At 41.8% G+C, this 15868-nt stretch overlaps 1 protein-coding gene across 1 annotated transcript in view; it reads right to left on the bottom strand.

The window, feature by feature from the left end:
- usp31 (ubiquitin specific peptidase 31) overlaps positions 1-15868 on the bottom strand; it is a 233316-nt gene that overhangs the window by 180378 nt on the left and 37070 nt on the right. The window contains exon 3 of the mRNA XM_042086217.1: positions 4384-4475. Within this exon, the coding sequence (XP_041942151.1) occupies positions 4384-4475 (92 nt within the window). The remainder of the gene's footprint in view (positions 1-4383; positions 4476-15868) is intronic.

Here is a 15868-nt window from a genome sequence, read left to right as displayed (position 1 = left end):
CCCCATGAACGAAAGTACACAAAACTTGGCATGCATTCAGAGGGTGTCATAATGATCCTACACTTTTAATTTCGTGCAGTTTTGACCTTGTCAGCCAGAGATATTGAGATGAAAACACCTAATTTTTTGCTTTTTAATTTTTAACTAGGTGGCGCTATACATGAAATAAGTGGTAATGGGATGGGTTGACATGCCCCCTTAAGACCAACATACAAAAAAAAGGTGGACCTCCTAGGCCCTACGGTTCTCGAGATATTCACAGAAAACTGTCTCCGGCCACCTACAGGCCAGTTGGTGTATAGCAACATAAATTAATTTATTGTGTGGCCCCCCATGAACGGAATTCCACAAAACTTGGCGTGCATACAGAGGGTGTCATAATGATCCTACACTTCCAATTTCGTGCAGTTTTGACTATGTTAGGTCACAGATACCTTCAATTACACCACCTCATTTTTACTTTTTTGTGTTTAACTAGGTGGCGCTATACATGAAATGAGTGGTTATGGAATGGGTTGACATGGCCCCTTTAGATCAACATACAAAAAAAAAAATGGTCCTCCTAAACCCTACGGTTTTCGAGATATTCACAGAAAACTGTGTCTGCCCTACCCTCCTTTCGGGGGGTCCAATTCAGCGGGGGGGCTACAGATCAAAATGAAAAACGATGGTTCCATGCTATCCATGTGGGGTTACATGTCCACCAAGTTTCGTGTACCCCGGTCTTTCAGTGTCCCGGGAATCATTGACGGAAATTTGGGCATGCGAAAAAAAAAAAAAAAATCTGACTAAACCTATATGACCGCCGCTTCGCTGCACGGCGGTCATAATAAACACATGTATTTGAATATATTGGAATATCTAGGCTATATTATTTGCGCATTATGTCAGTGATGCGCATAATGTCATCTGTTTTTAACTTTTTGTATGGTTATTGCTTGACAGGGGGGATCCCAAGCAGCTTTCAGCCATAAGGCATTTCCTAATTCACCTGACACTGATATTCAAAATGTTGAAACTATTTCGGCATAGCCTATAAGCAGTTTAATTAAATGTAATGTTAGTTGTAAACAAACGGGCTACTTGGTGAGGCTTGGCCTCACAGATGCACTCGTGCCTTAAATGGCAATACAAATCTTCACGATAGGCCTATTAACTGACCGCCCGATTCACGGCAGGGGGGGCTATCAGACATTTGTTCCCAAGGGTCTATGAATTGTTAACCCGGCCCTGCCCCCAACAAACGCAACTTTCCACCTCTGAGATAGCTGAAAAGAAGTCTAGAGGACTCCTAACTCACTAGACCTACTTACTGTAGGCTGCGCAAACCACATGCCTGCATTCGAGGCAGGCCTTCTGTTGAAGAATTTTATATAAATCCTGCGCTAACAGTAATCCTCCTACCCCCGCTACCACAGCTGTGGATAGTGTGGCATGCTCACGCTTTATGTCTCCTTCTTGCAAACTAGGCCTATAGCCCAACCATTTACGTCTTCAAAAAATAACAACTTGCCAGATATGCCTTCATAAATTTGGGCTTCATTCAGCATTTTGTTCTTCCACTGGAAATGACTCTTCTACATTTGCTGCCTGCTGCATCCTTTCTGTTTGTATTGTTTAGAAAATGTTTGACGTCTTGAGTTAATGCATTAAACATTGTTTGCTGGTAACCAGCCACAAATAGCCTACAGATTCTTGCGTGCGTTCTCTCCAAAATGTGCCCGTTCTATAGGCTATCCAAGTGCATAATTCTGCGGCATAAAGCAGATGTATTTGTGTATTGTACAGAAAAATAAAAATAACCTGTCAAGCAGTCAATTGACTACATTGCAGTCAATAAGTAGTGCAAATTATGAAACCAAAACGTGGGTCATAGTTGTCTAAGCCTCTGCTGTGAGGCCAAACCCATGAACAAAGACGCATTGATATCTGCAATAGTTTTTTTTTTTTGGCGAAACAAGCTCACAGCCGAACAAGTCATACTGAAGGGAGAGGCAACTGGAATGTGATCTCCCCACGGGCCAATGGATGTACAAGTTTTCTCCTGTGCATATGATATTTAATCCAGTGTTTTGTCAAGTTGCAAAATGCTATTCGTTTTAACGAATTTTTATGATAGTATGAATTACTTTTTGTATAGGGTACTATCTTAATTGCTTTATACTCAATACTTGACCAATGGCTATTGCATCTGTCTGAGAAAGAATGTGGGATGTGATATACTGTGTAGGCTTCATAAAATAAAATAAACAGATTGCTAATGGCCTGATCTGGGGGGCGTTTCCCGTACAACTACGGAGGTTAGCTTTTTACTAACAGGATGCATCGTTCAACTAACCAACATGTAAGTTACGACTATTTCCCAAAACTGTCGTACTTACATAGTACTGTAAGTTTGGACCATGATAGTTTCCAAACTTCAGTAGTCTGGACTAAGGTGGTTAATGACATTTAGTAGCACGTGAACGGGCACCTGCACATACTTCTGTGGCGCATTGCGTTAAGGCCGGCAGATGACAGCCGCCGTTGCACAGCAATTACCAGTCCCCTGTCCAAGAGTTCGAATCTGGGTTAAGACGTTGACAACAATATTGACATCGTTGTTTACTTAAGTTTATCTTTTGTGCAGATCATATTATCAAAATCATTATCAGCCTTCTTGGCTTGGTTTGCGTAAACTAACAAGGACCTCCCCCCCCCCCCCTCCCCCCCTCCATGAAAATCAAAGGCTACATATTCTCAGCTGACTCGTCAAAAAGTGCGCACCACCTTATCTGCAAGTGTGTGACTTTTACTTACGTGCACATGGCTGCAAATTGACTTTTAATTTATGTATTTTCTGCCTTGGGCATTTTAAAATATGGATGTATGGTGGTTAGAAGTGTAAATATCAATTAGAAACCTAAATATATTCATAATTATTAATTTGCAAACAAATAACTGGCGTCAGTGACGTCTTTGCCATGAAGATCCCTGGAACTATGCTTCTAGCATTCTACCACAGGTCGAGAGGTGTAGTTGTAACTACACAACTTTACGATAGTGGTTGCGAACGTTCGTTTTGGGAAACACTAACGTAGTGGAACGATGCATTGGACTATGTAAGTTCCAAATATGAATGTAATTCTGCGGCATAAAGCAGATGTATTTGTTTATTGTACAGAAAAATAAAAATGACATGTAAAGCAGTCAATTGACTACATTGCAGTCAAGAAGTAGGGCAAATTAATTTACGAAACAAAACGTGGGTCATAGTTGTCTAAGCCTCTATTGCGTAGCCTGTTAAAAACGTTGCCAGATAGTATTAAATCGGCAACAACATTGTTTTCTGCAGAAGCCTACCCAAGGCTACAGATTAATTCTGAACAGTTATTTCTCTACTGGCTCAATTATCACACCACTGTTTTGATTTGCGTAGTTGCGTTAACCCCAACACTGACAATAATGTAGACAGCAAATTTCGATTTCAATTTTCGTTACCACTGTGTAGTCAAGCCTTAAGCCATACCCAAGTAGCCTAAATCGAGGTAATGTTTAATTATGCATGATTTATTTTGTTATTGAATTCGTAGGCTGGGATTACTCTCGGCAACAATTATGTTTAATGGTAGAGCCTGCTTTTTCAGAAGGGACCGCAGGCAGAGCGATGTACAGTGGTAGAGCGACGCACAGTGGCTGAAAGTGGTACTAAAGCTTCACGCAGCTTCACGCCGCGTAATGCGCGAATGAAGTGGTCATTTGAAAGTGATGCCCACTGTACCTAAACCATTTCGAAACTAAGGAGCCATTTGTCCTCCGATTACATACAAGCTACTTGGCGCCGCATTTGCGGGACTCATGTTTCGCGCTGTAGGGGATTTTAAAAAAAGTGACGTGAGTGGAAGGGCGACCATGCGACAGAGTTGCGAAATTGCAGGCGCGGCTCGAAATGGCTGTTATTTCAAATAGCGTAACATATTTTAAACTAATCAGTTAACCGGTTTAAACCGGCTAATGAGGCTCGTGGTCAGTCAAGAAAAATGTTAGTCATTCTCTAGTTGGTGTTGTGGATTTATTATCTTGTCAGTGACATTATATTAGGCTACTTTGTCATTTCAATTGGTAGAACAAAGCTTAAACTGCTTAAAACTGAGCCCTTTATCCATAGATTTTATGCCATAGTAAATAACATTAAATCATCCATAAAGACCTTTCTACATTAACTTCTGATCAATTGTACATTTAGAAACACATTGAACTTATGAATTGCTCTTTAAACAGCATAACTTAACTTCAATCACTCGCATATAACCATACAATACAGCCACCCTAGGAGAACACGGGTATGCCTCACAAAATATGCACTAAAATGTACATAGTAGGCAATCTGATCTAATCACATACCTATACTGGGCCTGAAAAAGTTCCTGGACAAAAGAACCAGTTGAAAGCGATGGAGACGGTCCTTCTGAAGAGTCATGTTCTTCCACAGGAGGCTAAAAAAAAAACAAATAAACGAACATAAGCAAAATTATAACACATACAGAACAAAATTATTCATACTCCTGGCAAATATTGATTGAATGTTTTCTCTTGACCAATATGTTTGTTCTGATTGAAAATGACACTGCCAAATGGCAAACCTTTGTAAGACAATGTAGTAGGAACATGGAATCAAAAACATTGTTTACATTTTTATGAGAAATGGCATGTCCAAAATTATTCATACCCTTTTTAATTAATCAATGGGAACATCTTTATTTGCATTCACAGCTCTCAAAATGGCAATTATCATACCTACCAAGCCTATCCATGTGTCCACAATGATTCTAGACTGAACCTGACCGCATCTTGTGCTCACTTTTTGACGGATTGAGGTCTGGACTCTGGCTGGGCCACTCTACTTACTTCATTACTTAGTTACATTACATTTAGCAGACACTTCTTGACCAAAGTGATTTACATATGTCAGCTATATTACAAGGGATCACATTGTCCCCGGAGCAACTTGGGGTTAAGTGCCTTGCTCACGGGCACAACGGTGGAAGCCGGGGATTGAACCGACAACTTTCAGGCTACTGCACGCTAGCCCAGCTCCTTAACCACTACACTACCACCGCCCCACTCTAAACTGTTAATATTGTTTTCTGTTACATTTCTTGCCTTGTTGGCTGTATGTGTTGGATCATTGTGTGGTTCAATCAGGGAAGCAAACACTTGTGGTGAAAAAAGAGAGAAACACGACTGATCCCCCCCCCACACACACACACACACCCCTTGTAAAAAAAAAAAAAATCCAGTTTAAGATAGGCCCAGAAATCTATCTATATGGATATACTCCTAAGTCCATATACAAAGTTTGGTTTAAATTGGTGAAAGTGTTAATAATTATAGCACCCCTAGTGGTGAAAGCACACCAAATTAATTGTGCATCCTCAGGATGTAGTCCCAAGTCCACATACAAGGTTTGGTTGCGATAGGTTAAAGTCCTGCTAATCATAGAGCCCCTAGTGGTCAAATGTCACCAAATTTATTGTGGGTCCTTAGGATGTGTTTACGATTCAACATACCAAGTTTGGTGTCGATACGAAAAAGTCTTCCTAATTATAGCGCCCCTAGTGGTCAAAGTAAGGATCAGGTCCCGAGTCCATGTACCAAGTTTTTTTTTGTGATTAGAAATTTTATTGGTTTTAAACATCAGTACAAGTTACCATTCACAAATGAAAAGCATGAAAATATTCTTTACACAAATAAACAAACATAGGGGGTAAATCATGCATCATATATACACAGTATATACCCACACAGAAACCAGACAAGACCACAAACAAAAGAGTCAAATAACAACAGCAACAACAAAAATAAAAAACATAGGGAGGAGGCCTGCGCTAGATGTGAAGAGAAGCTCTTGTATGGTGTGAAGAGGGGGCTAAGCCTGCAGTTCACCCCTGAGGGTCATTTATAAATTGAAGAAAGTAGTAGTACCAATCTAACCTATCCAGCATGGTAAATGATACTCGTTCATATGCAGCGACTGTAGTCAAAGCATTGTACCAATCTGTGATTGATGGGGCATGGGCTGACTTCCACTGTTGGACAAGTAGTTTCCTACCAATCATAATAGCTGTCTGGATCCATTCTGCATAGACAGACGCAATGTCATTTTTTAGTGTAGATGGGTCTCCTAATAGGTATAATCGAATGCAAAAGGGAACCTCTAGGCCCACGACTTTCTGAATGCACTCATGAATTGATGACCAGAAGTCTTGCACTTTTGGGCAGTGCCACAACATATGGGTTAGTGTGCCATCATCTGAGCACTTCCAGCACCCTGGGTTAGCAGTAAGCTTAAGCCTGTACAATTTAGAGGGAGTCCAGTACATTCTATGTATTATCTTGAACTGAATAAGTCTAGTGCGAAGATCACGTGCCATTTTCTTTAAGTTGCGAATTATATTGGTCCATTCTTCCTCTGTTAGCGTAGTTTCGAGGTCTCTGTCCCATACTTTCTTTAATGAGGCCATGGTGCCGTGTCTCTGCAGCAGCATTGAGTAATAAAGAGATGCCTCATGACCCTTTCCATATGTTTTTATAATGAGGGAAGGAGTCTCTGCGCCAAGTGGAGCTGTGGGAGGTTGACATTTTTTCTTTAAGAGACTATGAATTTGTATGTATCGCCAGTAATTGTTCTTATGCAAGTGGAATTCCGCCTGTAGATCATTGAAAGTTTTGAGGTCTCTTCCTTCATAGAGGTTGCCTAGTGTTAAAATTCCTCTCTGTACCCATTCTTTCCAATAGAAAGAAGATTTCCCAATTTTTAAGCAAGGATTGTACCATATGCTAGATGTCATATTTAAGAAGGGGTCAAAATTTAAATTGTTTGCAGTTTTTCTCCAGATTCCCCTAAGACATGAGAGAACAGGATGGTCCTGCGCAGCAGGGGGAAGTGTGGCTGTAAGATGTGCAGCCAATGGGAGATCAGGACAATAATGAGCCTCTGCAGTGAAACATGGTGGAGCCCGTTCTGGGGGGAGGTACCACTGTGCCAGGTGTCGTAGACAAAATGCGTAGTGGTATAGCAGTTGATTTGGAATTCCTAAGCCTCCCTTATCACATTTTTGTTGAAATTTTTTAAGGTGAATTCTTGCTCGCTTTCCATTCCACAGGAACAGGTTACATAATTTATCAAACCTTCGAAAAAAATTCACAGGCACATCTACTGGAAGGGACTGCAAGATATAATTGAATTTAGGGGCTACACTCATCTTCAAAACATTAGCCTTAGCCCATAAGGACAGGTGAAGGGGTGACCACCTTTCTATGTCTAATTTAAATGTTTCAAGTAATGGTTCTATATTTACTTTCATAATATCTAACAAGTTAAATGGAAACAATATCCCAAGATACCTAATGCCTTGAACTGGCCACCTGAATTGCCTGATTGGAATAGCGTTTTTGGACAGTATGTTGTTAAGGCCAGGGCTTCACACTTGGACCAATTTATCTTATATCCTGAGAGTTTGGCAAAAGAGCTGATCAGGGATAGCAGCGCTGGGATGGAGGTATCAGGGCGGCTAACAAAGGTCAAGATATCATCTGCATATAACATCACCTTATGTGTAATGGTCCCCACACGTATGCAGGTGAAGTTAGGGTCTAAGCGAATGGCAGCCGCCAAGGGCTCTAGAGCTAAGGCAAAAATGGCTGGGGAGGCAGGGTCACCCTGGCGGGTGCCTCTGTGCAGTTTAAAATATGGGGAGGTGAGACAGGGAGCTGCATCATTCCTGACCGCCCATATTATGTCTATCAGACGGCGTAGGTTATCTGAGGAGTGTTGATTTCGTATGAACCCAACCTGGTCGGGGTGAACCAGGGAGGGCTATGACTACGTCATATTTCTTAACTTTCAATGTACTGAGTATTTTCTTCCTTTTAACGAGTTGACCCATCCCTTTTGTGTTCCAACTACAGACCCTCAGCCCCCTGCCACGGTCACTTCTGCTCATGTAGGTTTAAACTTTGGTATAGCACAGCCTCCAAATAAAACAAAAAACTAAACAAACCATACAAACAATATACTCCCTCATAGGAGTACTCAAAAACAAAACTGGAGTTAAAGTACTCCATCAAGAGTGCTAAGCGAATCACACTCTAAACACTAAGTTATATGTCCGTGAACCACTCACTTTCAAGGCTACTCGACACAGCGACACCATCGAAAAGACGCCTGCTATGCTTAGGCTAGACATTCTACATCTACAACATTAAGTTTCGCAACGTGTCAGCTACTGCTATCATATGAAATGAAACTAAAATACCTCATACATTTAGAACAAACAAGTAGCCTAACAATGGGAACTCCGCAAACGTAGCCACATTTTTTTTTTTTTGATTTCTTAAAGTTAAACAGAATTTACACCACACGTCAAAGAAAGAAGACTCAGAATGGCTCGACCCTTCATAACAGTCACTCAGTTAAAGTCCAGAAAATGAAACGTAAGGGTCTTTGTATTACTTACTGATCGGCTATACATCCTTTCAGTGTCCAAAAAAAAAAAAAACAGTAGACTTGGCTACAATCATTATCAGTTAGCCAGTGAAAAATACAACTACTTCCATCCAGAATCTTACAGCTTGTTGATGAATTCCAAGGCTTTTTCCGCGTCACTGAAGCGACGCTCCGGTCCATTGTCAGAAAAAATCCTGAGCGTTGCAGGGTAGGCAAGTGTGAACTTCATGTGCCGGTCGTTCATTTTTTTCTTGCATTCATTAAACTTCTGACGCTGCGCTTCTACCATTTTAGTGTAGTCAGGGAAGATGCTAATTTTGTTGTTATCCCATAGAATCTTCCCCCTTAGTTCTAGCCGCACGTTGAATCTGTGACACGTCCTGAAAGCACAGGAACTTTGCCACGATAGCTCTCGGCGGGCGACCCTCCTGGTATGGTGCCAGAGTGCGATATGCACGTTCAATGACAAGCCCCCTTGTAAACTCCACTTCCAAGAGCTCAGGTAGCACCCTCTCCAAAAATTCAACAGGATTCCTCCCCTTGAATCCTTCAGAAAAACCACGATTTCTCAAGTTGTTACGTCTGCTCCTCTAAATCATCAACCCATGTTTGCATTCCATGTTTGCTAGCTCAGACATTGGAGCAGGGGGGTTAGCCCTTGCTTCTTCCATAGCTTCCTCAAGCATGGCAGTGCGAGTCTCTACATTTTCTAGTCGTTCCGAAAACCCATCCAGTTTCTCGCTTATTGCTGTAGTTGCCTGTTTGATTTCAGCCAGGGCTGCCTTCTGGCTCGCATCCAACTGCTTCAGCAGTTGGTGCATACTCGCTACTTCGTTAGCAAGTGGATCAGTGATGGGAACGCCATCTTTATCGCTAGCTATCTTCTCAGCAGCATGGTCAGTGTTTTTAACCTTGGTGTTTTGTCGTTGCGTCTCTTTTGCTGGTTGAAGTGACATGATAGATGTCAGAAGTTGGTCAAAGTATATTGCCGTCGAGTAATTAGCAGGAATTAAACTTTAACAAGTAATTTGCAGGATGGTGTCAGGAGCTCACGGTCTAAGCAGCCATTCCCCAGCTAGCGTCACGTGACCAGCCCAAGTTTGGTTTTGATAGATAAAGGCGTTGCTGAGATATGAGCTAATTTGCTGTATCTCTATCGGTCACTATATCTGGTCACCAAATGTATTGTGTGTCCTCAGGATGGGATCCCAAGTCCATATACCAAGTTTGGTTTCTATATGTGAAAGCATTGCTGAGATATGACCCTACTTCCTGTGATTATAGCGCCCCCCTAGTGGTCAAAAGACTCCAAATTTATTTTGTATCTTCAGAATGGGTTCTCAAGTCCATGTACCAAGTTTGGTTTCAATATGTGTAAGCATTGCTGAGATATGAGCCTACTTCCTCACAGTTTTGCTTGGGTCAGCCTAAGGACCTCCCCAGCAGCGCCTCCTAGAGGTCAGAGGTCACTAAAGTATTTGAACATCCTCCTGATGGAGTCTTGAGTCTACGTACTAAGTTTGGTTATGATACATGAAATGGTTGCGGCGATATGAGCTCACTTCCTGTTTGGCGGCTTCGCCACAAATTTCGATTGGCTGTTACGGGAGAGTGGTTTTAGTTCCGAAGACGAAAAGGGATAACTTTTGTGCGGCTTGGTCTGAAGATCATATGTACTAAGTTTCATGAAAATCGGACAATTTAAGTGAGGCGTGAAACTTTTTAAAGGTTTTTGACAAAATCCAAAATGGCGGAAAATGACTGTGGAATCAGGTAGGTTATACAGTTTGTTCTCTTTTCCTCCCCTAAAACCTCCTGTCACTAGCTAGATGCTTTTGAATTTAACATTTGGAATATTATGTAGGCCTGCTGTTCCTTTTATGAGAACAATTTAACTGAACAAGTTTTCATTAGACTATTGAATGCTTTAAATGCGAATGCTATATACTTAATTTACCATTAGCTAGATTAGAGTGGTTCTATACGCAGTTGTCATCTAAATGCAGTATTTTGTAGGCTATTCAAAGCATTTCACGTTCATCGCTCGTGGTGTAGGCCTAGGTCTTGAGTGATCACTGTCCCTTTACATGTGTGGGACGTTAAATTATGTTTTAACACGGTGCTGTTTTTGTTGATGGACGGCGCCGTCTTCAATTCAGTTTTCCTACCGTTTTAATAAACGACACATGCGCAATTGCGTGGTTAAAGTAAGGAATTGTTTTCACTTGTTTTCTTGCAATTCCCACATAACGTTATATACTAGGCCTAGGTTACATTAAAAAATGTTTTGTTGGTTACTGTCTACTTCGAACTTCCGTTACTGACAGGTGGAATAATTTTATTATTGTATGTTCTGGATGATCATGGCAGCGCCAGCGTCAGCTGAACGAATGCTTACATACTAATCAAGTCCACAGTTAAAACTTCCAGCTGAAGTAGCTATACTGCGGAGGTAAGATAGTGTGAACTGAAAGAGTTGCCTTTTAACGGAGTGAGTGTAGCCTATAATTTCTTAGCTGCTATCAGAACGATAGGCTACCTCTCCTTTGCTACATGATCAAATATTATCAGATGAGTGGAGGTTATCAGAAGCACCGGACATTAACCAGCAGGCCCATATGAGAAACACTCTGGTTCCGCTGGTAGCCTGCGGTAGATGACGTGAAAAAAGCTATAGTTGCCGGAAAGCAAAAAAAGTGGTAGGTGCCGAAAAGCGCGCTGTTTGCATCCCTGTTTAATGGTCCGATGCCACTTCTTGGGGCAAGTCTCTCGGCAGACTGCCTGATCTTTTCCTCCAAAAATCTTAATGTAGCCCCTGGTGTTATCGTTGACTTTGAAAAGGTCACCTGGTTCCATTGTCTGAGAAACACCCAAAACGAATACATTTCTATTAGGGCTGTCAAAATAACTGATCAATTTCGATTAATTCATTTGAGAAAAAATAATTGATTAAAAAAAATAACGCAGATTAATCGATTCTGTATGACCTTTGACCCCGAGCCGTTCTAGTCAGTAACCTGTAAAATGAAGGAGAGAAGAAAATGTGCTGCCTAGATCATTGATAGGAACATTTACTTTTGCCTTCAACACTTTTACATATTGCCTTCAGCGCTGCGCAGCCTCAGGTCAGCTCACTTCACTTGATCAGTTCTTGGCGAACGGTAGTGTCACACGAAGTTAGCTAAACTGCTAGAATGAGCAACAAAAAACAAGCATCTTTAGCAGGTCACTGGCCAGAGTGTTTGAGTTGCGAGAGCAGAAAAAAAGTCACCGTTAGCTGCACATTTTAGTGATGAGGACTGGGTGTCAAAACTCGCTTACCTGTGTGACATATTCGGGTTGCTTAATGACCTCAACCTGTCACTCCAGGGGAGAATGACGACTGTCTTTAAACTGGCAGATAAAGTCGCTGCATTTAAAGCCAAGCTTGATTTGTAGGGACGACGAGTGGACCGGGGTGTATTTGATATGTTCCAAAAAGTAGTGGGGGTTTTGGGAGAGACTAAGGCAGTGCCCTTTCTCTCGCAGCTGGTGCGCGATCACCTTGTTGCGCTCTCAAATGAGTTTGAGCGTTACTTCCCATCCTTCAAAGATTCACGGCAAACCAATGAGTGGGTCCGCAACCCATTTGTCAATATCCCGAATAGTCCTAACCTGTCAGCGCAGGAGGAAGAGCAGTTGATCGAAACTGCAAATGACGGTGGTCTTAACCCTCTAAGCGCCACAGTCGACTATAGTCGACAAGATGCGGTACTGAATAAAACGGCCGATTTAGTTAAATAGGGTGTCATATTTCGTTCGACTTCCACTCCACTAGATGGCAGACAAGTCATACGTCATCCCCGAGTCGAAAAAAGGGCACGCTTTAAACAAAACTTTCTAGCTACAGCGCATTGAATCAGTGCGTGAAATAGTGCGAGCTAGTGTGCGTGTGAGCCACTTTGTCAGAGCGATATTGTCAACGTCAGCGAGTATTTGCATTAGATTATCGTCTAATGGCATCAAAAAAGTTTACCTGAAATGAAGTGTTGGGTCTTCTATTCGCGGACCCTGATTCTGAAGGGGAATATCTGCCTTCAGGAAATGACGGTGATTCGTTTAGTGAGGCTTCAGATGCGTCCCTGCCTTGCAATGATGCAGCTGGACAAAGTGAGAGTTTACTCCATAGTTTAGCTTACACCAAGCACAAACGTTGAATCGTTTGCCCAATGTCACTGGTGGGAATAATGTTTCACGGGTTCGGAGTGTTCATCGGGAAGTTAGCAGGGTGTTAGTGGTGTGGCGAACAAGGCTGGAGGTAGCATAATGGTGGTAGCATAATGTCCATAGCGCTAGCTTCTGTCTTATGAAAGTGTGCCTCTCCACAATCGCGTCGACAGTAACGTGGTGGAGCCTTTGTCTAATGCCACTGGGTATGTTAGACGAGGTCGAAGTGCTCATAGGACAGTTAGGGGGGAACGTAGTGGCAGTGTGGGGAGTCGCAATGAGAATGACAGTAGGCCTAGTCCGAGCTGCGCAAATTCTCTCCACTCGGCGCGCGCGAGGCAGATCTGGCCATGCTGCTCGCATGGTGGAGGTGGTGACACGCTCTCTCCCTCTCCCTCTCCCACACACACACACACACACACACACACACACACATTAGGTCATGCATAGTCTATCACAAGATGATGGGAATGCCGGCCCTGTATGGATAGGGATAGGGAGTCATTATCTCTACAGCAAAAGGCCTGCTACATAAAAAAAAGTCAGCCATTTAGTAATGATTTACACTGTTGATTTGCTATCTACTTCCCTGATCATTTAGGACATACAGTACACTATGTGTTCCTTTTTGTGTGTTCATGAACTTGTGATGTGTGTGTCTTTGTCAGCTAAGAAAAAAAACAAAAAAACATCAACAAAAACAACAAAAAGAAAAAAAATACTAACATTGTCTCGTCTTGTCTCGTCATCTCACTCCTGATCTGTGCCTTGCCGTGGCAAATGAGCTTTTGAACTAAACAGGTCTTGTCTACTTGTGTTTGTGTGTCATCTGAATAATATATATGTGCCCCATACATGGAATCAGAGTGCCTACTGTATGTAGTAAATGGAAAATCTCTACAGCAAAAGGCCAGTCTACCGCTACATGCATTTGGTTTGTTTCGGCCATTTATTAGTAATGATTTACACAGTTTGTTCACTACTTACTATTTACCTGAGCATTCAGTATTGTGCAATATAGCATACAGAAGGTGAGGGACATTTTGGGGGGAAAGAAGTGGTGCATTTTATCATTCAAACATGCGACTTTTCATGAAAATTCTATAATCCAAGATGGCCGCCACCGTATGACGTCATAATATGCAAATTAGATATAAACATTTAATCTCTACATAAACTTTGGGTCATCCTTAATATTTCTCTAATTTACAGAAAGTCTCTATCTCTTATCACGTTTAAGATATAGCCTTTTGAAATGAAGATGTCAAAATTGATCGTTTCGGAAAAAAACCTCTGGCGCCTAAAGGGTTAAGAGTGTGTATAAGGAAACCTCTCTGGCGGGTTTTTGGATCAAAACCAAAGCAGAATATCCCGAGATAGCCGTAAAAGCGCTGAAAACGTTTCCCACCACGTATGTATGCGAGGCCGGGTTTTCGGCAATGACTGCAACTAGACAAATTGCGCAATTGACTGGACATTTCAAACACACTGAAGGTGTCACTGTCTTCCATCACCCCCAGATGGAAGCTTCTTGTTGCAGGGAAACAAGCAGGGCTCCCACTGATTATATTAGTAATCCACGTTTAGTTCCCATGTTTTGTTCCCATATTTTGTTAAGCATGTTCACACTTTTTTATGTAATGTTCGTAATTTTATGTAAGGTCATGTTTATTTTTTTGTATTGGTTTGTCTAGTTAAATGTTTTCCCTATTTATTTACGCTATTTTTGATAGTTTTCGTGTTATTCTTAGTCCTTTTTACTGCTTCTAAGTCAGCTGATGTCGTTGACATTTGTCCATTGGGAGCTTGCTATGGCTAGCTTTTGCCCTAGCTTGGCATCGGACATCCTTCTATCTATCCGTGAGCGGTGCAGCACTTCACTGTCTGGTCGAGTGGATCTCTCGGGACAGCTGAAACTAGGCTACTCTGCGAAAGATCTGCCGTGGCCGCCGAGCTGTTGCTGACCTGCGAGCTGCCTTGCCAACTGCAGACTAACGTTAACGGTGAAGAGCTGCAATCTCACGGAGCAACAACCGGTCGCTGTTAAGTCCACCGAATTGCGAATCTACGCGATCGCCCAGTACTTTGGACTGTGCTTCCAGTCATCTCCAGACTGCGGTCTACAAGGCCTAGCTTCTAACGTTAACGTTATCTCCAGACTGCCAGTGAATTCACCGGGTTGGTCAGTTGCTAAAGAACTTTGTTGGCATTGCATCGGTTGTGAAGACACAGCTCTGTGCACAGTTTTCACGGATCATCATTGCCCTTGGACATATTCAGCTGGTTTGGAAATTGGACTAATTTTAACATCACTCTTCCCCCTTTTTAAATATATTTTCTTTTTTTATTTGTTTATTTGTTTTGTTGTCTGTATTGTATGTATTGGTGTCACGGGTATGCTGGCGACTACGCTGCTCCGTCCGGCATTTTTTGTATTTGTTATTTTTTAAATGTATTTGTCATGTCTTGATGTCATGGGTACGCTGGCGACTACGCCGCTCCATCCGGCATCATTTGTCTTGTTGTTATGTGTCTTGTTTGTGGAGCGCTTTGGGTTGCACTATGTGCATGTTAAATGCGCTTTAAAAACTAGACGTACCGCATAGCGGTACAAAATATGACCGCCGCTCAGTCCTGTACATCCGTTCCGCGAAAAAATAAATCACACTTCAATTTGTCTCCATATTTTACTCCATCCCCCACTCTTGAAACTTTTGTGTATGCTTGTTTGGCATGCCTGAGTGTGTGTGTGCGGCTGCACAGAAAGTAGCCTACTGGTGCTGAAAAGGTGAATAGATTGTAAAATAGCCAAAGAAGATGTAGCATTGTTATAAAACCTTTAAAATCTCTAAACAATCACAAGTAGGGCAGTTAATCACAGTTCATCCATTGCAACTGGATTGATGAAAGGTCACTTACACCTGTAGGCTACATTGTATTTGGGAAAAGCAAAAGGTATCAGCATAATGTTATTTATTTATTTATTTATTTTTTATGTATTTATAAACAAAAACATCTCTGTCAGTTCCATGCCGTTTTCAACAGCTATCAAAAACAAAGGTGAATGTTTCTTCTTCTACATAAGATTTTAGTCATCTTTAGTTCATGTAATACTTTATTGTCAATGCACAAATTAAGTAACAGTAGTCTGAAACGTTATTGTTAATGCACAAA

Source organism: Alosa sapidissima, chromosome 3, assembly GCF_018492685.1.
Source record: "Alosa sapidissima isolate fAloSap1 chromosome 3, fAloSap1.pri, whole genome shotgun sequence".
NCBI classification, from domain to species: domain Eukaryota; kingdom Metazoa; phylum Chordata; class Actinopteri; order Clupeiformes; family Clupeidae; genus Alosa; species Alosa sapidissima.
Note: the sequence above shows the minus strand (reverse complement) of the source record. Positions and strands in the feature narration are given on the sequence as shown.